The following is a 25,518-nucleotide window of genomic DNA, read 5'->3' on the forward strand; positions in this document are numbered from 1 at the left end:
GGAGGGGGAATGGGAGAAAGAAGGATGAAAATGGTAGCGGGAATTACGGACATCGCGCACGTGCAAACTCGCACATACACACAGCCATTGTCACTGATACACAGTGGAATATTCTAATATGGGGGAGGGTTAAGAGCGCGCGGGGGAGGGGGCTAGAGGGAGTAACACGCGATGCATACGGAAGCCGGCCGTGCACCGATCGTGCCTTCAATTTGTCATTTTTATTGGCCCTTATCGCAGTCTCGGTTCCAGAGTCACGTGCTGATGAGTCGTGAACGAAAATCTGCGTTTTATCCTTCTGGGGGGGATTCAACACTTTTTTTTTCGGCGATCAAACGAAAACGTAAAATCCGAATTCCTTTCGGTCATCAGAATGAACTAGGATTTAGGGGAGAGGGAGGTAAAACGAATCGTTTGCAGTCAACTGTTGGAAAAATTGAAATTCTATGGGTGGTTTAGTAGGAGTTTTTAGGAGAACGGTGTTAAATTTGATGGAATTTGAAATTTCAGTGGGGAGTCAAGGGAATTCAAAGTTGAGAACCGCAGGGAGATTTGCAAAATTATTGTCATTGAATTACAGAGGATTTCGTGAAATATTTTGCACCGGTTGCTAGTAATTTTCAGTGAAACTCTGAGATTTCGAAGATTAAACAGATGAGATGTCAAATGCCTAAAAATAGTGAAAATAATCACATTAATCAACAAAAAAATCAAAACCAAATTTTTGCAATTTCATTGAATAATGAGCCTTAACTAACCACGCGATTCTAGGTGAGAAACTGGCGCCAATAGTGGCGAATCCGAGGAGTCCAAGGGACAAAGCAGGAGACAGAATAAATCGTCAAGCGATGCTGGACGAGAAGATGAAGAAATTTCTCGCGGTATTTTTACAACCCAAAAAAAAACTCAATCGATCAGTGTCACGAATTATATATTACTCCATATTGTTGATAATCGTCGTTTGAAATTTGATCTGCTCATTATTCATTTCCCATCGCTCGCAGATTTGCTCCTAAAATTGCCTCAGACATTCTCCACTCATTGGGATACTTTTAATCTTATTTTCACCATTTCAATATTTACTATGTGTACATCGTGGGTGTGGGGGTGCATGCGTGTCTTCCCCATGTACTGAAGTGCATAAAAATCTGTTCTTCACTTTTTCATCACTGTCTGTGTAAACTTGATCTCAATCAAAACTTCATTAAATCTGATCACTGTTTCTGCACTCTGAGGTACACTAACACTTTCTCTCTTATTGATATCTATTTATTAAATCCTTCTCTAAAATACACAAGAACAACTGGAAAATACGACACACATGCATATTGAACGGAAGATACAGTTATAATTTTACTGATTTTCCAAAATAATTTTTTGCAATTATTCAATAAAATTTAATGTTTTAGAAATATTGCCTCTTGATATTTCTCCGTATTATTTTTACATATTAAGGGGAGACCGCGGTGAAATTTGAAAGTTGCAGGGGGTTGTCTCTATCACACAGAGGATTTTGGTGCTTATTTTTTACACTCAAAAAATGAGAAAAAATCATATTTCAATTTTTTTTATGGTGGCAGTTGGCTGTACAGGCATAAATTCTTTAGAATAGCCCCCTTACCAGGATTTTTGATGGATTGACTCGAATTTTGCTTTCCACGCAAATAATATATTGACAAAAAAATGTGATTTTTAAAAAATTGCGATTTTTTTATTTTTTCTATTTTTTTTTCGCAGAATTGGTAGAGACAATAGTATTCTAGTATCGTGCAAATTGAAGTCCACGACACACCATGAACTACAATTTTTTTTGTAATCATTTGTGTGGCAGTTTTGTAAAATGAATGATTAAAATTAAAGTGAATGGATTTTCAAAAACCCACATATTTTTATGTGATAGAGTTTTATGATATGTCGAAACCAAAATTCAAGTCAATCGTTGACGTCAAGTCAAATTGACGAAAAAAAAAAGTTTTTTTTTTAAATTCCAATTTTCGATATCTTTTCTCAGAAATGGTGGAGACAATAGTATTTTAGTATTGTGCAAATTGAAGTCCACAGCACACCATGAACTAAAATTTTTCATTTATTCATTTTTTTAATCATTAGTGTCGCAGTTTTGTGAAATGAATGATTAAAATTAAAGTAAATGAATTTTCAAAAAAGCTCCCGTATTTTTTTCGTCACTGTATTATGTATGTGGAAACCAATATCAAGTCAATCTACCAAAAAACCTGTTAAGGGGACTATTTTAAAGATTTTATACTTGTACGACCCGATACCGTCAATAAAACAAATGATAACTCGATTTTTTCTCATTTTTTGCGTAAACAAAATATGAGTACTAAAATCATCAACACGGTAGGGAAAATTCCCTGCAATTTTCGAGTTTCCCCGCAGTCTCCCCTAAAATTCATAATCTGTACAAAATTATTCAACTCAGAGATAATTAATTCTACCTAAAATAAACGAATTATTCCATACAATGCAACTCCCCCGCTCAAAGTTTCAATTAAAACATTCACCAACTCCTAGAAAATCGAATACATCAGACCAGAACGAAACAATGAAACTGCTCCACAAACACGATATTTCACGCTTTTCAACCTTCCACCCTGAGCTCTTGGTCCGCCGTCAGGACGTCCGCACAGTTCTCTATATCCGCACACACTGTATGTTAATGTCTTCCATGAATAAACATAATTATTACCATTTCCCACAGGTCGCTACACAAATGCAATCAGTGCCGCAATACAATTTCGAATCAATGCATCAGAGATTTAAAGAAAAATTCTTTCAGCCCCCCGATGCGTGCGATAGTGTAGATAGGGAGAGAATTACTTAGTAAACCTAGAATTATCATTACAATTAATTTAAATGAGTGCTAGAGAGAGAGAAACTAGGAGTTCTTGGATCTACTGTAGGGAAGGGGTACTATCATCACGGGGGAGGCACATCTTCGATGTCCGGCGGTTCTCGTAGACACGGATCTCACAATGGACATCATGTTACTGGCTCCATGGCCATTGAGTACAATGGCCATCACCCACCGCGAGAGCCTCGAAAAGAGGAGAGTACCCTCGTGAGGAGGAGCTTCCGAAGAAGCGGCGACGAGTGGCGCGCCGACAGTCGGAGGTGCGTTTTTTTTTTATTCATTTTGATTTTTCATTTTTTTTACTCTTCAGTTCGGGGCAGTGATTAGGAACGAACACGTGCTGCGACGGCACGCGCCATACGGAGAGAAATGTTCAGTAAAAATTACGGAACTCACTATCGTAATTTTTCACCGGCGATTCAGATAAAAATTACGGAACGCTCTGGAAAAATTCCGTGACGGTCTGTGAAATTTCCTACAACTATATTTCGCTCCGGAATTACGGACAAGATACGTAATTTTTATTGAATATTTCGCTCCGTGCAGTCCAATATCACAGCAAAAATGAATGTCTGAAATTCAGACGAATAGACAAATCTTCATTTTTTCATTTTCATTTTGAAAGGTTTCATTTCTGTTTTCATTTTTTTCGAAACTAAAAAGCGTCTGACTAAAATGAAACTTTGTCTGAATTTCAGACGAACAAATGAACTAAAATGAAAATTTGCCTGAATTTCAGAAGAACAAACAAATTTTCATTTTAGTCAGACGTTTTTCAGTGCCTGAAAGACGTCTACAAAAAATGCGGGAAATTTGGATATTCGTTTTTGCTGTGATAATGATTTTCCGTCTCTCATCTGGTGAGCCAATTATGGCCCTCCATTTGAAGAATGAGTAGAAAAAAAAATCATTCGACTGACACGCACTGTTAGAAAAAAAATGAAATTTCATGGACAGTTGACCACCAATTTTCAGAATAGTGGCACTGAATAGGGAAAAAAATAATGAAATTTCAGATTTCACTGACAATTAAATGAAATTCCAAAATTTTAAGCGGCATAAACACGACAATTCCTTAATTCATTTGAATTTCCAATCTAATATGAATATTCAGTGTCAAATTACATTGAATTTTCAGTGAAATCTGAAATTTCATGATTTTACCCCCCCTAAATCGCATTCAGTGTCGCTGTCCTGAAAATTTAAGAATATTTACCAGAATTTTCTGGTTTTCCACTCATTTTCAGGGAAAAATGGAACGGAAATTTACAGTTCTATTTGAATTCTCCACTAAATTCTGAAATTTCTGTGACAAGATTTCCTGAAATTTCAGTGAAATTTCAACACGATAAAAATTTGCGGAATTTGGCACGGAAAATTCAGACAAAAATTTTTTACAAGTGCGAGTCGTCGCAGCACTTTTTAGTTCATAATCGCTACCCTGGTTCAGTTTTTTGAACTGACGCGATGAGTCCGGCGTCGCCTGTGTATCTCACAATTTTTCTGAAGAAAATTATATATTTTTGGTTTGTTACGATGTAATCTAGGGTCAGTTATCGGTTAATCTAGAGTTGTTACGGTATAATTTGGGATTTAGGATTTTTAATTGCTATCAAAGAAAAAATGTGAGGCAGAGGATTAATTTTTCCGGATTAATTATTGCATTAAACACACGAATAAAAAAAATAAGAAGGCGGTGCTACGCTCACCTCAGTTCAAGTGATGAAACGAGAAGTTTTGAAAAATTTGCTCCTGATTATTATGCAGATATCTCAGAAGATAATGGGTTCAGTGGAAAAAGTGAATAAAACTTTTTTGTGGGAAATTTTATAATTTCCGAAAACAATTAAATGACATTTTTCGCTAAATCTATTAGTTTACGAGATATTTGCAAAACAATTCTAACAAAAATCTTGGACTTCTCGTTTTACGTCACAAACGATTCAATTTATTTTAAGAAGTTCAGTTCTTTTGATTTACAATTAAAATTCCTTTGACTCCATTTATCCCTGTTCTATTTCACTCGTGAGAGAAAGAAACTGAAGTGTATGAGAGAGAGAGAGGAGAGCAGAGTCGAGGACGGCTTAGCTCGTGAAAGCAAAAAATCTCGAAACAATTTTAAAAAATTCCTCTCCCTCACAAATTATCAGAGAATAAATTGACCCTGGGCAAAAGACGTTTGATATGAATTTGAAGCTCGTTAACCAAAGAGGCTCAGAGAGGTAAAAAAAGCTAATAGAAAATAACAAGAGAAAAGCAAGCGTAAAGGATGGAACGATCGATGGATAAATTGAAAGGACAGAGGAATCCATAAATGTGGGTGGAAGAGCAGCCGCCGGAGGTCGTGCACTCTCGTATACCCCGGAATCGAATTGACTTGACGAGATAGCCGTTCTCGGCCTGCGAGTGAGAGACAAAGCATTGAGAAATAGCAGAAAAAAAGCGAACAAATGTGCGGAGAAAAGGGATTTTTCCCAAATAAAAAAGTCAATCCGAGAGGAATGAGTGCGCACGCGTCAGAAATAAATAAATAAATAGATAAATAAATAAAGTAAAAAAGCGAAGAGAGAAAAAACAAAAATAATTAATTAAGGTTCACTGAGAGGAGGGGGAAAAAGACAGTGAGATTCGACGGTGGGACCAATGTAGCTGGCTCACAGGAGGACTGGTCTTGGGAGGCGGATCGTCAAGGTAGCCAAGACAGCGCAACCAAAGACTCAGGAATAGATACATCAAGTACATTCACAAGCAGTGAAGACAGCAATCGTGGTGATTTACCAAAGGTACAAACTCTCAGTGGAAAAAAAACCACAAAAAACGTGACAAAAACCAAATAATGAGACGCAATGTTAGAGTTCAAGTAGTTGGAGCCAAGCATACAACGAATTTTTTCATTAGTTTTTGAGTTGTAGTCTGCGAGTTGCAAAATTCATCTTCCATTTAACCAGAGGAGTTCAACAATTTTTATTTTCCAATACTTTAACGCTGGAAAATAGGATAGGAGATTGAATAACTTTTTTTGCACATTTATTCATGAACCACTGGAGAGATATCCCGGGGGGTCAGGGGGGAAATGGGTTAATTGGAAGAGAAGGGCGATTAATTCAATGGTTGATAAAATGCTATTGTTAATTGAGGATTGAATTTTTTTTTTCAACTTGCCACCGCCGGTACTTTTCCTCCCATTTCTTCGCGAGTGAAAATTGAAATCGTCTGCCAGGATGCTTAACCCGATTCCAATTAACGATAGCACGGGATCCAGAGCTTTGTGAAGGAGAGAGATTGATAAAAATATTAACAACGCTAAATTGGCTGTGCAATGCGTCAGGGGTGGGTTGGGCACGCCAAAAATTCATCCTTTGGTCGACCCGGAGGCACTCAATTCACCTTTAGTCGTCTCAATTTTTTTTTGACGTTTTTTTTCGTCCGGAAATGAGAAATAGTCGGAAAATTATGTAGCTGACCCTCGAGACTTCCGGGGGTTTTTGGCAGAGAGTCGAGACGATCTGGAAGCAGACGGGATTCTCCTTGCCATGTATTTTTTTATTTTCTCTCCTTGACAAAGTCCGGATACAGTGGGAGTTCCAAGAAAAGTACCGCAGTGCAAAAGTCATTTGGATCACGAAGTAGTTGGAATATACCGCTGATTTTCAAGAATCTCTCGGCAATCTTTGGTGGTACTGCACTGTTAGAAAAGAAATGAATTTTCGTGGAGAGTTGACTAGTAATTTTCAGGACAGTGACACTGAATGCGTTTTAGGGGGGAAAATCATGAAATTTCAGGTTTCACTGGAAATTCAGTAAAATTCTAGAATTTTAAGCAGCAAAAAGACGAAAATTCCTCAATTTATTGAAATTTCCAGTTTAATATGAATATTCAGTGCCAAATTACATTGAATTTTCAGTGAATCTAAATATATTCGAGAATATATTGAGCGGAATTTTCTGGTTTTCTATTTATTGTCGGGGAAAAATGCAACTGAAGTTTACAGTTCTCTTCGATTTTTCCACGAGATTCTGAATCTTCAATTACGAAATTCCTTGAAATTTCAGTGGTAATTAAATTCGATAAATATTTCCAAAAAGTGTTCCGGAAATTTCAGACAAAAATTTGTGACAGTGTGGGCATTAACTAGAATAGCACAATCATCGGAGACTTTTATCTGTGACGTTTCGTGATGCACTCCTAAAAATTAGAGAAGGGTCGCTGATAATGAGTGACTGTGTCAATCGTAATGAGTGATAGTACCACTAGAAATTGGTGATAAAATTACTGAATTTCAGAATTTCGTACTCGTTGAATTTCACAGTTGATTTCTTCATGGAAAGAAATTCTTTAGAAAAATTCTAGTGCTGACAATTCTTCTCTTATTGAATAAATTTCCCCGGAAATCTCCAGAACTTTTACTTAAAAAATACTAGAATTGTTCATAGTACATTGTAATTTCTCCGATATTGCACTAGAATTTTTCTAAAGAATTTCTCTCTGTATAAAAATTAGGAATGGGTATCTGAAAATCAGTGACATATTTCTGAACCTAAAAACTCTCCTCCGTATTGAAATTGGTGAATGATATCTCTCTTGTACAGAAAAGAATCTATTCCTTGTTTTAGAAAGAAACATCTTTCAATTTTCATTTCCATATTTTTGTCAACTCACGAATAATAATAGTAATAAACCAAGAGTGTTGCTTGTGTCAGCGATATAGGTCCTGTAAAAAGGATGTTCTACAACTCCGAAATAAGTTATAGATTTTTCTCTGAATAATTAGCGCACTCTGCACGGAGAGAAAAGTTGACTAAAAAAATCCCACGAATGATAAATTTCACAGTTTCGGCCGGAATTACCCTCGGGTTTGTTAAATTTTCTCGCGTCATCGGAGAAAAATTCCCCATCTCTTCGCATTTCTCATGACTTATTCGGTAATTTTTCTTCAACTTTTTTCTCCGTGCTCGGAAGCAAAAAATCGTGGAAGATACGAGACTCGAGACCCCGCCACTGTAGAGATGAATAAGAAAAATAGACAAGTGGATTGAGCTGAGCAAATCCAATGAATTGATGCAATGAGTTGAGGCCGACCCCTATCCCTAAAGTAGATCCACCCGATAGGGCTTAGTATCCTCGAGTCACCCCCGGATTCTTAGAACATGATAATCCACTGGATTTCAATTTTCCCCGCACGCCTGCTTAACATGCATCAGCTACAACACACAGAACGTATTTTGGTTCATTTCGCATGGTACATTGTTTCATTTGATGATTAATCATTGATCAGGTCCTCTGCTTTTTGTGCATTTGTTAAATCGAAGAATGGCTTTGGATTGATGCATTGATGTTGACTACCCTTGAAAAATTGTACAGTATTTTGTTCACTAATTTTTACGGGGTCTGTGTGACTAAATGTGAGGATTTGCCAAACATATGGTGAAATTAGAGCCCAAGGGAGACGATTGTTTGCCGAATCCTCTGAGCCTCCCCAGAGCAGTGAGAATCATCTCCTCATTATCTATTCTTTCTGGAATTATCCTGTAGCAACCGTTGTCGTGGCAGGGGAGTAGTGATGGGCAGAAGACAATTGGCCACATGATCCTGAGGAAGTCAGCGTCCGGGAGCAGTAGTATCCTCGGGCTCAAGGTTGTGGGAGGAAAGCTACTGGATGACGATAGAGTTGGGGCACTCATCGAGAAGGTGAAGAAGGGGAGTGCCGCCGATGTCGAGGGACAGTTGAGGCCAGGTAAAGCTTGGATAATTGATCAATCTCGTTTGATACGACAGTGGAGATGTAAATCGGACAGATCGGGGTATTGAATCAGGGAGATTGGGTGAATGTTACAGAACTGGCGGATTTAAAGAATTGTTGATTCAGTTGGAGAGAATATATCAGCGACTGCAATTGATTCGCAAGAGAAAAGCCCGTGTATTTTTCAAAAATTTCATTGAAATTGCATAATTTAGCAGTGGAATTTTTTGAAAAGAAATGAAACTTGTTCTTTAGGGATTTTTTTTAAATTCTTGCGCATGAATTTTATAACGTTTGATTTTTTATTTTTGCGATGAAAAAGAATACAAAATGCAGCGGAAAAACTGGGAAATTGTATGTTTAAGAAATTTTAAGGCAGAAGTCTAAACAAAAATAAGTTGTCTCACAGAAAAATTAAATTCAATACGCCAGGAAAATTTTTTCAACAACTTGAATTGAGAAATTTCTGTTATGTGTCATTAAATCGATTCTTCACATCCTCACGTCATCGGACATTTTTACCGAAAATTTACAATAAAAATAATTAGTCAATCGGATTGCAAAAAAAATCTAAATTTTCAAAACCCTCGAATTCCCTAAAATTGTTCCACTTGAATCTCCCGAACATCACAATTCTCCCCCAATCATAAAAATATTTGACCCCCAGGGGACGAGGTGATCGAGTGGAACGGCCACTGCCTCCAAGGTAAATCATTTCAAGAAGTTTACGACATAATAGCAGCATCGAGGGACGAATCCCAGGTAGAATTATTCGTCTCGAGAAGTCTCTCCGGCCCAGCAAGTACACCAATGATGACCGGCATGCCCACCACCATAATGCCAATGACATCTCGTCGCATAACAGCGCAGACTCAGTGGAGACAGAAGCACGAGCCCATGCCAGTGCCCCACCAGCCTCACCACAAAGGTAAACATTATCTCCAAAAATCGATGGATCGATTGACTTAGATGTACACTAAACGAGACAAACCAGAGTGACTAACAATTGCCTCCAACACTAACTCATTCCCCCAAAACCAACCGAATAAAAAGAAAAAAAAACATCTAGATCAATTGCACAAAACGCCTGTAGCCCTGAATCTGCTAAACTGTCACAGATTATATGATTTTTCGCATTCCAGGTCTTAAGAAATGTATACTATGGGGTAGGCCTTCAAAATGTATTAACTTACCTCCTCTCCCCTAAGTGTTGATCCCCCTGAGCAATTATCAGCCCCCAAACCAGAAAACCCGAAAAACATGTTTTTCAAACTAATTTCACCCTGAAAAATCAGAGAAAAAATCTTTAAACTGGATGTTCTGTAGTAGTAGAGTAGTGCAACTGCACCCCCGCTAAATCACCATTCTTTGAACTAGCCTTATGGGAGCAACAACTCTGTGACGCCACAAAAAAAACTATAAATCCGAAAATAGAGCAAAGAAAGAGAATCTATAAATACAGTTTATTTTTTCCCTCAGTCCCATACGTATTCTCCATTTTCACTGCGACACAGTTTTTCAGCCCTCACTCTCTTCGTTTTCTTTGGTCCTCGGCTCGTTTTTTTACTTCACTTTTTGTCCTCCTCAGTCTTTTCTTTCTCTGTCGTAAATCTTTAGTCAGGCCCCACTATCTCTCGCCCTCCTTCTGTCTGCCGAGCAATCGATTTCCGTGTTTATTTGAGAGCCCCGAGAGGAATATCCCTGTCCTCTGAAATCGATTTGCAGCTGTGCGAGAATTGTAAGCAATCCCTCCCGCCCCACCTCCCCTGATCCCTCATTCTCCCCCCTGGTGATGTGGTTCTGGTTGATTTTTTCTTATCTCAACTTTCACTCTTCTATTGAGACAGCTGAAGTTAATCTTCCCCTCGTATTTCCCCCTTATTTGGGATAAATCAGACGGCGCGAGAATGGAAATTGAAAATTTTTGCTCGTAAGGAGATGCAATGAATTTTAATTCTCCTGTCTGTCACTGTTACCCACTTCTGTGTGTGGAATTGTTTTTTCAAGTTTTGGGAGAAGTTTTTGGGGGATGTTTTAATGAAGTGAGTGATGCACTTTGCAGAGCTTTATGATGTGAGGAGAGATAAACCATCGGTGCTGGTGACTTCTCCTGGCTCGCCAGATCTCAATGCACAGGGCAGGGCTAGACATCAGCGGCATCCAACGGGCGATCCTAATGTGGGGGGACGACTGCAACTGCATCTGAGATATGATTATAATCGTTGTGAGCTTAATGTTGACGTTATTTGCGCCAGCGATCTGCAGAAGAGGGTCAATGGACAGTTGAGGCATGCTTATGCGAGGATCTATCTGCTTCCGGACAAAAGGTGAGGATTATTACGCGATTTAGTTCGTTGAAAATGATTAACAAACCGTTATTTTGGGGGGAACTTAATGCCGAGGGGGGTTTTAATCCTGAATTTTGTCAGTGGTGAAGTCAATGTTGAGTCAGACATTTTATGGAGACTTTTATGCGCAAGGTCTTTTGAAGTTGCATGTTGAGATCAGTCGTAATTGAAATAATTTCAAAGTTTGGGAGATACTTCACTAGCTCAATAAAAATTTCACATTTAACCTGGTCGTCTCCCCGAATGTATTACTAAATTGCATAAAAAATTCCTTCCCTTCAACTATTTTTGAATCAATAATTTTCCTCCCCGAGCGATTTGACTTCAAATTGTACTTCCCCAGTTTCACTTCAACATTATTAGAACACCTCCTCCAAAATCGACTCCAAATCCAAGACTTTTCTCATGTCCTCCCCCGCCGAAGGAAAATTTTATGTAAATTTTATTCCGCCACATCTTAATCGCGTGGCTGAACATCTTTGAAGCTCTTTCGGAAATTTATTCAAAAATAATCAATAATTATAATAACCTTATGTAAATTGGATTGTTCGTCACATATTAATCGTCACATCTTTGAAGCTCGCTCTGAATTTCACTCCAAACTAATAATCTCGAAGTTTGAGAGCGATTCCATCAGCTCGATACAACTTCCACATTTAACCCGATCTCTTCCCCCAATGCATTACTAAATTGCATAAAAAATTCCTTCCCTCCGACGATTTTTGAATCAATAATTTTCCTCCCCGAGCGATTTGACTTCAAATTTTACTTCCCCAGTTTCACTTCAACATTATTAGAACACTTCTCCTCCAAAATCGACTCCAAATCCAAGACTTTTCTCATGTCCTCCCCCGCCGAAGGAAAATTTTATGTAAATTTTATTCCGCCACATCTTAATCGCGTGGCTGAACATCTTTGAAGCTCTTTCGGAAATTTATTCAAAAATAATCAATAATTATAATAACCTTATGTAAATTGGATTGTTCGTCACATATTAATCGTCACATCTTTGAAGCTCGCTCTGAATTTCACTCCAAACTAATAATCTCGAAGTTTGAGAGCGATTCCATCAGCTCGATACAACTTCCACATTTAACCCGATCTCTTCCCCCAATGCATTACTAAATTGCATAAAAAATTCCTTCCCTCCGACGATTTTTGAATCAATAATTTTCCTCCCCGAGCGATTTGACTTCAAATTTTACTTCCCCAGTTTCACTTCAACATTATTAGAACACTTCTCCTCCAAAATCGACTCCAAATCCAAGACTTTTCTCATGTCCTCCCCCGCCGAAGGAAAATTTTATGTAAATTTTATTCCGCCACATCTTAATCGCGTGGCTGAACATCTTTGAAGCTCTTTCGGAAATTTATTCAAAAATAATCAATAATTATAATAACCTTATGTAAATTGGATTGTTCGTCACATATTAATCGTCACATCTTTGAAGCTCGCTCTGAATTTCACTCCAAACTAATAATCTCGAAGTTTGAGAGCGATTCCATCAGCTCGATACAACTTCCACATTTAACCCGATCTCTTCCCCCAATGCATTACTAAATTGCATAAAAAATTCCTTCCCTCCGACGATTTTTGAATCAATAATTTTCCTCCCCGAGCGATTTGACTTCAAATTTTACTTCCCCAGTTTCACTTCAACATTATTAGAACACTTCTCCTCCAAAATCGACTCCAAATCCAAGACTTTTCTCATGTCCTCCCCCGCCGAAGGAAAATTTTATGTAAATTTTATTCCGCCACATCTTAATCGCGTGGCTGAACATCTTTGAAGCTCTTTCGGAAATTTATTCAAAAATAATCAATAATTATAATAACCTTATGTAAATTGGATTGTTCGTCACATATTAATCGTCACATCTTTGAAGCTCGCTCTGAATTTCACTCCAAACTAATAATCTCGAAGTTTGAGAGCGATTCCATCAGCTCGATACAACTTCCACATTTAACCCGATCTCTTCCCCCAATGCATTACTAAATTGCATAAAAAATTCCTTCCCTCCGACGATTTTTGAATCAATAATTTTCCTCCCCGAGCGATTTGACTTCAAATTTTACTTCCCCAGTTTCACTTCAACATTATTAGAACACTTCTCCTCCAAAATCGACTCCAAATCCAAGACTTTTCTCATGTCCTCCCCCGCCGAAGGAAAATTTTATGTAAATTTTATTCCGCCACATCTTAATCGCGTGGCTGAACATCTTTGAAGCTCTTTCGGAAATTTATTCAAAAATAATCAATAATTATAATAACCTTATGTAAATTGGATTGTTCGTCACATATTAATCGTCACATCTTTGAAGCTCGCTCTGAATTTCACTCCAAACTAATAATCTCGAAGTTTGAGAGCGATTCCATCAGCTCGATACAACTTCCACATTTAACCCGATCTCTTCCCCCAATGCATTACTAAATTGCATAAAAAATTCCTTCCCTCCGACGATTTTTGAATCAATAATTTTCCTCCCCGAGCGATTTGACTTCAAATTTTACTTCCCCAGTTTCACTTCAACATTATTAGAACACTTCTCCTCCAAAATCGACTCCAAATCCAAGACTTTTCTCATGTCCTCCCCCGCCGAAGGAAAATTTTATGTAAATTTTATTCCGCCACATCTTAATCGCGTGGCTGAACATCTTTGAAGCTCTTTCGGAAATTTATTCAAAAATAATCAATAATTATAATAACCTTATGTAAATTGGATTGTTCGTCACATATTAATCGTCACATCTTTGAAGCTCTCTCTGAATTTCACTCCAAACTAATAATCTCGAAGTTTGAGAGAGATTCCATCAGCTCGATACAACTTCCACATTTAACCCGATCTCTTCCCCCAATGCATTACTAAATTGCATAAAAAATTCCTTCCCTCCGACGATTTTTGAATCAATAATTTTCCTCCCCGAGCGATTTGACTTCAAATTTTACTTCCCCAGTTTCACTTTAACATTATTAGAAAACTTCTCCTCCAAACTCGACTCCAAAACCAAGATTTTCCTTACGTCCTCTCCACAGAAATGAAAATTGACGTAAAATTTTTTGTACGTGACATCTTATTCGCGTGGGTGAACATCACTATCGTCAGGGTCGTAGCGCAGCGGGAATAAATAATTCTCCTCCGAAGGAGCTATCTCGGCACCGTCGGGGGGTTGGCTCCAGATTTTCTGGTGATGTGGGTGGTGAAAAGAGGGGGGAAAGTCGGGTGGCAAGGGGGGGAGGATGGGTGGTCGTGTTTTCCCACCCTCCTCGGGCAATTTTGGCACTGGTGCCAACGCTCCCGTCGCTTTATACGCGAGTCTCTGCCCTAATGGCGGCGTGCGAAGGGAAACTTTTCCTGCTTTCGTTAACTTTACAAATCCTTCCATTAACTGGACGCCGGATTTTCTCAACGCTCTCTTGCCGTCATACACTGGTAATTGGTTGTACGGTATCGAGATACGTCGACATTATTTTTTCATCTCGTTTTCGGCGAAAGTTTGATGACTCATCAGGGAAAGATTGTCTTTGTTACAATGTCCTCTTGAGGATAAAATATAAATTTTTCCACTTGACCTGAATTTATAATTTTTTTTGCGGATAAGCTCAAAAATAAAAAAATCATGCTGCGGAAGGATTAGAGGAATTATAAGAGAAATTTTGAGTCGAATTCAAATTTTTTCAAGAGAAAACTTGTAAAATTGAGGAATTTAAGGGAATTCTTTTGAAACTGTTAACAGTTTCTAACAGTTTCTTGATTTCATTTAACATCTCTTGAAAGACTAATTTACATTATATTAAGATTTGAAAATATTTTTTAAGATACGTTAAAAATTATTAATATTCTGAGAAGATCCAGCAGTAAACCCCCAGATTTTCGTTGTCGAAATCAAGAAATGCAAAAAAAATGAACGAGAAATGGCAAATACTTGTCCTCACTTATTCCGACAAACCGTAAAAACTCAGTAGTTACAAAAAATAAAAAACCCAGTGGCTCATGACATCCCAATACGTTTCCACTATACTTTTTATTATACCAATAAAAAGCGCCCAATATTTTCCATTAATTTTCCATCACGGGTGCTAACGAAACTTGCCGGTTACCATGAAAAAAAAAATGATGACAATTTGGATTGTTTGCGAACATCCCCCAACTAGCAAAAAAATCCAATAATCAAAGCTCTCTATTCTAAAAACCCAGTGAAGGAACGAAGAGAAGAACGAAAACAGTGGCGAACACGAATGCCCCTCAGTGGAACGAGACATTTGTCTACAACGTGAGAAAGTTCTCGGAGCTCAAGTACAAATCGTTGGAGGTTACTGTTTGGGATAACGTCAGGTACGGGGCAAATGACTTTCTCGGTGAAGCGATTGTCGAGCTCGCTTACCTCCCCGAGACACCACAGTGGCACTACTTGCTTGCCCACGACGACAGACGTCACATCGGGTACGTGACTGCCCCAGCCCTCCCCCGCACCATTTTCTCCACCCATTTATTTTTTTTTCCCCCAACCGTAATACGAAAAATTCTAATCGATGCTCTGCCACCCCTGCAGGCAGTACCAGGAGCCGTCCGACGACATCGCGATAACCCCGGTTGACTGTCACCTGAGCCCACCGTCGACGACGTCCAGATTGAGCGACTCGGACACGTCCGAGTACGACATTACGGACGGTGACGTATCCCAGCAGAGGAGAGGAGCCGATGGGGCTAGCATCAGCAGCATCGGCAGCTCATCGAGGTAAGTCCTCTCTTCAGAATTTTTTACATTGAAAGACTCGACAAACGCTTCTAATCCCCTCCTATTCCCCGTTTGAGTGATAATGAATGGGTATTTCACCAGGAAATAATTATTCCAGGAGAAACGATCAGAAAACCTCCTCGGGAGAAAATGCACTTCAATTTTTCGAGTAAAAATTCAATTTTTTCAATTCTCTCGATGGGAAATTTTAGGGAAATTTTTCGGGAGTTGAAAAAATCGGTTGACACTTCGTCATTAAATCACTCGTTAATTACAGAATTGCGTGGGAAGACGACAAGCACTTTTAATCTCTTCCCGTCCCCAGTTTAAGTTGGAAAATGTAATAATAAATGGGTATTACACGGAAATTTGAAGTAAATCGAAAGGATACGTCTGCATAATTGAGAGATTACTTCAGCAATTAATAAAAGATTGCAGGGAGGAGCTTTGTTGTCACGCAATGACTCATTAATTATGAAAATGCACAGTTCAATGATGGAGGTGTCTCTATCAGAGATTGGCATTAATTAGTGGGGGATGTAATGATTTCAGAATAAATTGTCGAAAACCTCCTTGAAGGGAATTTTATGAGTTTCGCGGAAAATCTCTTGGCATTTCGTCGTAAATTCACTCGTTAATTACGGAATTGCATAATTGAGAGATAGAGATGTCTCTGCTGAAGAATTACAATATTTATTCAGTCCAATATGACACTTTTGTTAATTATGTAGACGTTCGGGATTTGAGTGATTTCAGTGGACATCGTGGAGAGAGAGACGCTTTTAGTGGGAAATTTTATTACCTTTAAATTAAATCTTCCAACGTTTTATCTTGAAATCTCTCGATGAGGAAACTGTCGAATTTAGGGATGAAGATGTAATGTAATGCGTCGAATATGACAGCTCTATTAATTATGCAGATATCTTGGAATCAAATGAATGATCAATTATGAATAAATTATTTCAAATGAATATTTTTGATGAGAAATTCTCCAATTTCCAGAAAGATTTCCTGTCATTTTGTCAGTAAATTCTTGTTCAATTCTGGAAATGCATGATTAAATAACGAAGATGTTTGTTGAAAGAAATTTCAGGAAACCAGGAAATAATTTCATGAAAAACAAGATGAAAAAAATTCGAAGAAATTCAAGTAGAAATATCTATCAATTTTAAATTAACAAAAACGTCAAGTAGCTTGTGAAATAGTCATTTTATTTCTACTTGAGCTATTCAAATTCACTTAAATTCAACTAGAAAATTTCATAAACATTTTCCCCTAAATCGAAAGTCCACGATCTTGTGAAAGCGCTAACGGTGATGTTAAATATGTTTCTTTAAATTTAAAATTTTTTCTCTATACATTAATCCCATCATTGGCTTCCGCTGTTGTATTCGTGTTAAATAAATAAATAGATAAGTCGAATCCAATGGGCCTGAAATTCGAATTTTCATACAACATCAGTCAATGTAATTAGTCCAATACTGATATGATCCTCATTCATGATAAAATAATTCCTGGAATTGAGTAATTTCACGACAAAATATCAAGAAATGTTCTCAAAAAACACTCTGAATTCCCTTATCAACCCGACTAAGAGAATTACAGTCAACAGTGAAAGCAAAATTTATAGGAGACTCTCAAAAATCGCGTGAAACTCTGGCCCACCACCATCCTTCAACATTGTGTTGCATGACCTCCGTATTAATCCAGTAACGCGATTTTACCCCTCCTGATCCGTCAACTTGCGCCGCAGTAGCGTTGCGGTAAAACTTTTTTTCCTTTTTTTTTCTGTTTCATAATTTCATCGTTTTCGTTTTAAACCTTTGGCTTTTTATTCTGATTTTTTTTTTGGGAGTTGTGAGTTTTTCTGGGGGCTGAACAGCCCGAATGTAACGGGATGAATTATGGAGATGAATTCAATTGACGGAAGCGAACGGACGAAGAGTTTTATCTGCTGATCGAACTTTGGAGTCCACTCGTTCTCGTGTTTACAAGTCTCATAACGTCTTCACGTATGTGATTTCGACGGGGAAGGGCGGGGAGGTCTCACTGAATTCCCTGGGATACTGGGGGAACGGTAACTGTCGTCGCAACGGTTATTTCCGCGTGGCGTGCTCAAGCCCACGAGCGTAATTGCCAATAAGCCAACCTGGCCACGCTAACTCTCTCCCTCTTTCTCTGTACCCCACCTTTATCCCAGTACAGATTATCCTGGGAATCGGGTTTTCGACTTAGGAACAACTTTGCATTGGATCAATACGACTTTAAATTAAAATTTAGGGTTTTACATTTTTGTAAGTACATTTGATATTTCAATTACTCTCGGGCGATTATGGAACTGAGTCGCTTAGACAGAGAAAAACAAATTTCATTGCTAAGGACTGCACGGAGAACAAAGTTGAAGAAAAATTGCCAAACAAGTTAATTAATCGTGGAGCGAGCTCGATTTTCAGCAATTTTTCTTCGTTGGTTCGGGAAAATTTACTGAACGTGGGGATAATTTGTGCCGAAACTGTCAAATTCACCCAGCATTCCATCAAAAATTATCCCAGTGAGCGTGAATGATTGCTCGATGTTTCGTATAATTTTTCTGTCAGAGAATGATTTTTTATTAAACGGTACGAACGGCGGTAAAATTTCACTTCCATTCGTCCCCATGACGTTGAGATGGCTAGAAGCAAAAAATACCCTGCGGAGATAAAAGTTGGAGAAAAATTACCATGCAAGTCAAGTAATCGTAGAGCAAACTCAATTTTCAGTAGTTTTTCACCTTAAATAGGAGACGAAGTACGAGATTAATAATAAAAAAAGTTGTTACAATTAATAATTTTTTATTTAAATATACATGTAAAATAGTGACTTGTCCCCGAAAATCAAAAGTTGCATTGAAATGATGGAGAAAATGATTTTGATAATTTCTCAGATTATTTCTGACATTTACCTCTTTTCAGAAAAATAAACACTTGATATTTTACATTGAATTAGAAGTGCGCGTGCACGTGAAAATTAAATTAAATTACAGCAATGTGAACAAAAATCTTTCATTTTTTGAAATGTATATGTCCGTGAATTAAATTCCGACAATTTTAATAGCCTTTTGCAATCGCTAGCATTTTACCATCTTTTAAACATTTCAGGTTTTAATGTCAAAGTTCATTTGATTTTCTACAAAAATGACCTTTGATATTTCCTAGCAGTTGTAAATACACACGCGAGGAAAGTAACTTTTATTAAATGAATTTCAATTAAAATTCAGACTTATTCTCATAATTATATTCAATATTTTAGTTATTCTTTAACAAATATTGAAAAATTTCTGCCATGCATTCTTTCTCGTTATTACGTGATTTGCGTGGTCTATACTGAGTGACCCCTAAATTGCTTGAGAATATTCTCTCAAATATAAAAATTTCGTTTTCCACAAAATTAACAAAGGATATCAAGAATTTCCGTGTATTGTAATCCATAAATACCTCTCCAACCACTAAATTCATCCTAAAGTGTCGAAAAATATCTTCCCACTCTTCCTCCTAAACCACACTAACAAAATAATCTACTCATTCTCCACCACCAGAACAAGGAAATTCTCCCCATCTCCAAAAACGGCAAAATCTCGGATTCATCCTCCACCCACGCAGGCGTCTCCCAAAAATTCAAATTCGTTTATTTGTAATTGAGAGTATTCTCACAAATGTCTTCAAAACTATCAAAATGTATTCAGAATTTACGTGCATTTGTAATCCCCAAATGCCTCTCCAACCACTCAATTCATTAGAAAATGTCGAAAAATATCTTCCCACTCTTCCTCCTAAACCACACTAACAAAATAATCTACTCATTCTCCACCACCAGAACAAGGAAATCCTCCCCATCTCCAAAAACGGCAAAATCTCGGATTCATCCTCCACCCACGCAGGCGTCTCCCAAAAACTCAAATTCGTTTATTTGTAATTGAGAGTATTCTCACAAATGTCTTCAAAACTATCAAAAGGTATTCAGAATTTACGCGCATTTGTAATCCCCAAATGCCTCTCCAACCACTCAGTTCATTAGAAAATGTCGAAAAATATCTTCTGACTCTTCCCTCTAACCACATTACCAAAATAATCTACTCATTCTCCACCACCAGAACAAGGAAATCCTCCCCATCTCCAAAAACGGCAAAATCTCGGATTCATCCTCCACCCACGCAGGCGTCTCCCAAAAATTCAAGTTCGTTTATTTGTAATTGAGAGTATTCTCACAAATGTCTTCAAAACTATCAAAAGTAATCCCCAAATGCCTCTCCAACCACTCAATTCATTAGAAAATGTCGAAAAATATCTTCTGACTCTTCCCTCTAACCACATTACCAAAATAATCTACTCATTCTGCACCACCAGAACAAGGAAATCCTCCACACGTCCAAAAACGGCAAAATCCCCCGACTCATCCTCCACCCACGCAATCGTCTCCCAAAAAGTCAAATTTGTTTATTTCTAAAGAGCGTAACGCCTCCTCGTAAATCGCCTCGCACGCAGCCGGTGGCCCTAAAAACCTCTGTACCCGTCTCCGTACACACAAGTGGATGAAATACGCCCGAACGGCTGACTCACCAAAGCGAAAATAGGATAGAAATCGGGAATGTGTCGATACTCAACCGGAGTGAGGAAGATCCGGTGTGTCTTCAGCATGCGTCACGATGGAATTCCTATCGCATTTCCAGGCATTTCGTTTTTCTCCTACAAACTCAGTGTTTTCATCGGAAAAAAGCATCACTCGCGAATGATGCCATTCCTCCAAACAAACTCTCAATTACCCTACAATATTCATTTGGCCTCAATGCGGACAATTGCAGCTAATGAAATCGAAATATCCGGAATTTTACGCCCCAATAGAATATTCCGGAGGGTTTTAAAATCAAACGAGATGCATGAAAAGGGGTTACAAACTGGAGGAACACAAAAGCCCAGTGGCTGGAACAGAGGGGCAGGAGGAGATGCAAGAGACGATGAGGAGGGTAGTACCGCGTTATAAAACTGGGCAACAAGCCAATTGACATGCCAGTTGGCCTGGGAGCGCCGTTCGCTGCGGAGCTACCCCCTTTTTTTACTCTTTTTATTTTGAATAATCGTTTTTTTTTAAGTGAATAAAAAAAATTGAAATATCCAAACAACAGAAACAATTTTCACTCGCAACTCTGACTGAAAAGCCGAAACAAAAAGTGTTGTGATTGTTTTCACCCCTTCGCCACTGCTATTGCATACCGTCCCGCTTGGATCAATGAATACCAAAACAAACGAGTGAAAATCAAAATCGAAGGATTTAGCGTAGAATTGTTTGGAATATCAATTTATATCTGGGAATAATGAAAGAAGCGAAATTCTGCGAGAAAGTTCGTCGTCAACTCTGGATGAATAACAAATCGTGAGTGTCTCATTTGTGAAAATACGTAATTAATTCTAAGATGCACGGAGAGGCCTTTTTTTTGTTCGTTGAAACTCCCTCGTTCAAATTACAATTCCACCTTGGCGGTGGGCTCTCTCTCTTGCTGGCGGGGGGTTCGCAAGAAAATTCCAGTGCCAACGGTGGTCCACGGTGCCGGTAACCTTAGAGACGTGTCGAGAGTGTCCTTAATTGCTTCAACCTCGTTAATTCGTATTCTGAATACGTGGGGGGGAGGGGGGACTATCGTTTTCGGATATCCGCCGATGCTGCTCGACTTCCGTCGTTTATTTCAACTCCCTCATTCAGTAGTCGGTACCTTATTTCCATTGTTTTAATCGCTCTACGCGGAGAGAAATGAGTTTTGTATTTTCAGGGGCATGTCACTGTTGTTCAGGAAGATGGCAGTGACTTCCTGGGACTTGCCGCTGATTATTGGGAATCTGTCGATAATTATTTGTGATACACAGCAAAAACGAATGTTTGAATTTCACACAACTTTTGTAGACATTTTTCATACACGGAGAGAAATATTCTATAAAAATTACCTGTCTTTTCCGTAATTCCGGAGCGAAATGTGGCTGTAGGAAATTTTACAGAACTGTCACGGAATTTTTGCAAAGCGTTCCGTAATTTTTACTGAACATTTCTCTCCGTGCACACCAAAAAACGTCTGAATAAAATGAAAATTTGTCTGAATTTCAAACATGAATTAACATGTTTGGCCTGTTCGTCCGAAATTCAGACACTTTTTCATTTTATTCAGACGTTTTTTAGTGTCTGAAAAATGCCTACAAAAAGTTTGTGGAAGTCAGACATTCGTTTTTTATGTCTACTGGACGCTGACTAGAGTGACCTCGATGATCAATGATTTTTATCACTGAAATTTGGTGACAGATTTCCAAAAATTGGAGATGGGGTCGGAAAAAACAGTGACGATGTCAGTGGAAATTACTGATGATGTCAAAACTTTTTTTCCCCAGTGTATTGCATTTCATTGAATATGAATCGTAGGATATATTCGCGAATGAATAATGTTTAATTCTTGGATCGATGGCGCACATTTTGAAAATGTTCCTCAAATGAGCGTTTCACTGAAATTTTAGAGGAATTTTGTTATTTGGAATTCACAATTTGCTGAAAAATTCAGTGGGAACTGCACATTGCAGCTCATTATTCTGTGAAAATAAATATACATCAGATAATGCCAGTGATTTGAGAATATTTTTCCATTCGCGCATCGAAAATTCCCTTATTGAAAAAAAATAATGAAAAAAATTATAAGCGGAAGAGGGGAATTGAAAAAAAAAATTGAAAACTGAATGTTCCCGCAAGTCCTGTCTGCACGTGTAATCCAGGAGTGGCCTTAATCCAACAGTACCACCCCACCCCATTATTAATGCACCGAGCGTGGCAATATGCCGAATAATTGAAACTTGGAAATACTAGGTGGAGTAGGAAAGAAGGGGGTGGGCAGTGAAGGGCCCCCGCGATGCTCTGGACACGAGGGAGTAACCGGTGGGGGCTAGCCCCGGCTTCCTGCACATATTTAATGACGTTCGATATCGCCTAATGGGATTATCCGCAAAGGTTTCCACTGCGTGCATTGATAACTCAATCCACCACTGCCATCAATGTCATATCCCCCACTACTCTTTTTTTTTTCAATGCATGTGTCAATTGTGTTTGCCGACAACTGATACGAACCCTGATAATTTACGAGCCGAGGAATATTTGTGGATGAACGAAAATTTGTGGAAGCAATTGCTGCTGTTTCATCCAATAATAGTTATATTTCGTTAATTATCCTATTTTACAATTTTTTTAATTATTAAAATTTTAATTTCAAACTTGAAAAATCGTTCACAGGGAAATTTCTGAAGGTTTAGTCCAATTTGCGAACACAAAATTTTCTGCTTATTTTGTTAATCGATGCAAGAGTCTTTCTCACAAAATTAATGCTTTTTAATTGAGAAAAATTTCGACGAAAAGTTCTGATGTCGCGCAATGAGAAAAATTCTCTAGAAAAATTCATGTGCTAGCACCATTTGCACACTCGAGTCAGACTTGCGTCACAATTCGCACACTTGAATAAATTATCGTGTAGCACCAGAAAAATTGTTGGGGGCACCATAATTTTTCTGCTGTAACACAATAATTTTTCCAAGTGTGCGGATTGTGACTCGCTTATGAATTTTTCTAGAAAATTTTTCTCCGCGCATGCACTGCGAGAGAAAATTACTTTAGCAAACATATTTTGATTTCCACGTAGGAATATTGGATGGATTGGAATAGATACTTGAGGAAAATTGGCCAGTTTGATAGAAAGAAATTCAATGATGAAGGAGAATATCCCTAGAATGATTCAAACAGTGAAAAAAAAATTGAATTGAAAAGAATATTAATAATATTGTTTCTGTCAAGGCAAATTATTCCGCTGAAACTGACGAAATTCCCTTTAAAATATCGCGAAAACAATTTTCTTATCGCAACAACGCATCACCGCAAACTCCAAAAAAAAGAGCAGTTCTCATTCATCGTTTGTCTCGCAATAGTATTAGTTGAGGAGCGTGGTTGTTGGAACATTTGATCAGGGCAACGTTGTTGTTAATGTCGGAAGTAAGACCATAATTGAATAGTACCGTGCCAAGTTTGTTTTCCCGAGTCCCACTCGTGTCTCTTCCCACCTTCATCCCTTCTGCCTCCCTCTGGCATCCTCAATATCCACCTTGTCCCGGGGCGGTAATTAATAATGCACGCCTACGTACGCAGACATACAATTATGCACGTGTGGGCGAACTGTGCTTGCACCAAAAATTCCCCAGCCCCTCCCAATTTCTACATGAAGAGAAAAGTTTAGTAAAAACCCTTCTATTGTTCGATGAATTGTATCATGAGTAATCTTTCCTCATTCTCTTCTCAAAATTCAGTACCGAAATCGAACGTCGAATAATAGAATTCGATCTCCACACACACTGTTAAAAATTTTTCTGAAATTTCCGGTACACTTTTCGGAAATTTTTATAGAATTTAATTACCATTGAAATTTCAAGGAATTTCGTGGAAAAATCAAAGAGAACTGTAAATTTCAGTTCCATTTTTCCCTGAAAATGAAGAAATGATTCAGACGGGAAAAAAATGAAATTTCAGATTTCGCTGAAAGTTTAACGTAATTGAGCACTGAATATTCATATTAGATCGGGAATTCAAATAAATTAAGGAATTCTCGTCTTTATGCTGCTTACAATTCTGGAAATTTCCTGAATTTTCAGTGAAACCGCAAGTTTCACGATTTCACAGCAAAACGAATGTCTGAATTTCACACACCTTTGGTAGTCATTTTTCAGTAAATAAAAAACGGCAGAATAAAATGAAAATGTGTCTGAATTTCAGACGAACAAGTGTCCAACCATCTTAATTCATGTTTGAAATTCAGACAAATTTTCATTTTATTCAGACAAATGTCAAATTCAAACATTCGTTTTTGCTGTGTTTTTCCCCCTAAATCGCATTCAAAGTCACTGTCCTGAAAATTACTAATCAACTGTCCATGGAATTTCATTTTTTTTCTAACAGTGTACAATTAAACATTGACATTTGATTTTAACTGACTATCCGGACAGAAATGAGGACTACTTGTCTCACAATATACATTTATAATAAATTTTTCGATAAACTCTTCTCTTCATGTTTCGCGATGTCCAATTTTCGTTCAGTCTTCTCTCCTCACATTCATTTTGGGTTTTAATCTCGTGCTTTGTTTATTATTTTTTAGGTTTCATAATATGCCGTCAAATTATAAGCGGTACGGTTACTTTTATATTTTCTATTCAATCCTCACTCTGTCACAACTGCATCGATTTCATTAGTGTAGATACTCAGTCGTCAAAAAATTAATTTGAATTCTTTCAAGTTCCGTGTGCTTCAATTTCTGAAAGAAAAATCGTGAAAAAAATGTGAATGCAAGTATCTCTCGAATTGATTCGGTAGAAAATTGGGTCAAAGGTCGATGGTACGATCAAACTTTTGCGCTGGTGAAAAAAAAGGCCAGTGAGAGACGTGTAGAGAAGCATCATCGTGTCATCGCTTCTTGCATACGAAAAATCTCAATGAAGCCTGCCCATCGCTTCTTTCTTTTTCATTTTTTTAGTGTAAAAAAAATGTCGTCGCCTCCAGGTCTCACTTCATTCCTCACATTTTGCCCCTTGAGCTTGAGCACACAAGCAGAGTGGAAGACCCGGGAGACGACGATGTTTTCAAAGCCATCCGCTCAAACCTGAGAGGAATTAGATGTTTGAGCGACGCTTCGTAGGATTGTTGATCACCCGATAAATGCACTCACCTCATTCAGATAGATTATTAATAATTCCCATCACGCTCTACACACTAAT

General features: G+C 38.0%; 1 protein-coding gene across 7 annotated transcripts in view; it reads left to right on the forward strand.

The window, feature by feature from the left end:
* LOC107043539 (regulating synaptic membrane exocytosis protein 2) overlaps positions 1–25,518 on the forward strand; it is an 81,501-nt gene that overhangs the window by 35,008 nt on the left and 20,975 nt on the right. For 5 of the 7 annotated variants that reach the window (XR_001461248.1, XR_001461245.1, XR_001461250.1 and 2 more), the window contains exons 6-13: positions 2,925–3,135; positions 5,469–5,658; positions 8,409–8,610; positions 9,284–9,544; positions 10,679–10,943; positions 15,163–15,408; positions 15,518–15,703; positions 24,903–24,932. Coding sequence is in view for 1 of the 7 variants with exons in the window: in XM_015265074.1 (XP_015120560.1) it covers positions 2,925–3,135; positions 5,469–5,658; positions 8,409–8,610; positions 9,284–9,544; positions 10,679–10,943; positions 15,163–15,408; positions 15,518–15,703; positions 24,903–24,932 (1,591 nt within the window). In the remaining 6 variants the exon portion in view is untranslated. The remainder of the gene's footprint in view (positions 1–2,924; positions 3,136–5,468; positions 5,659–8,408; positions 8,611–9,283; positions 9,545–10,678; positions 10,944–15,162; positions 15,409–15,517; positions 15,704–24,902; positions 24,933–25,518) is intronic. The other 2 variants (XR_001461246.1, XR_001461247.1) reach the window with 2 other exon arrangements.

The sequence above is a fragment of the Diachasma alloeum genome, unplaced genomic scaffold (assembly GCF_001412515.2).
Source record: "Diachasma alloeum isolate Michigan unplaced genomic scaffold, Dall2.0 Dall_scaffold_00597, whole genome shotgun sequence".
NCBI lineage: Eukaryota > Metazoa > Arthropoda > Insecta > Hymenoptera > Braconidae > Diachasma > Diachasma alloeum.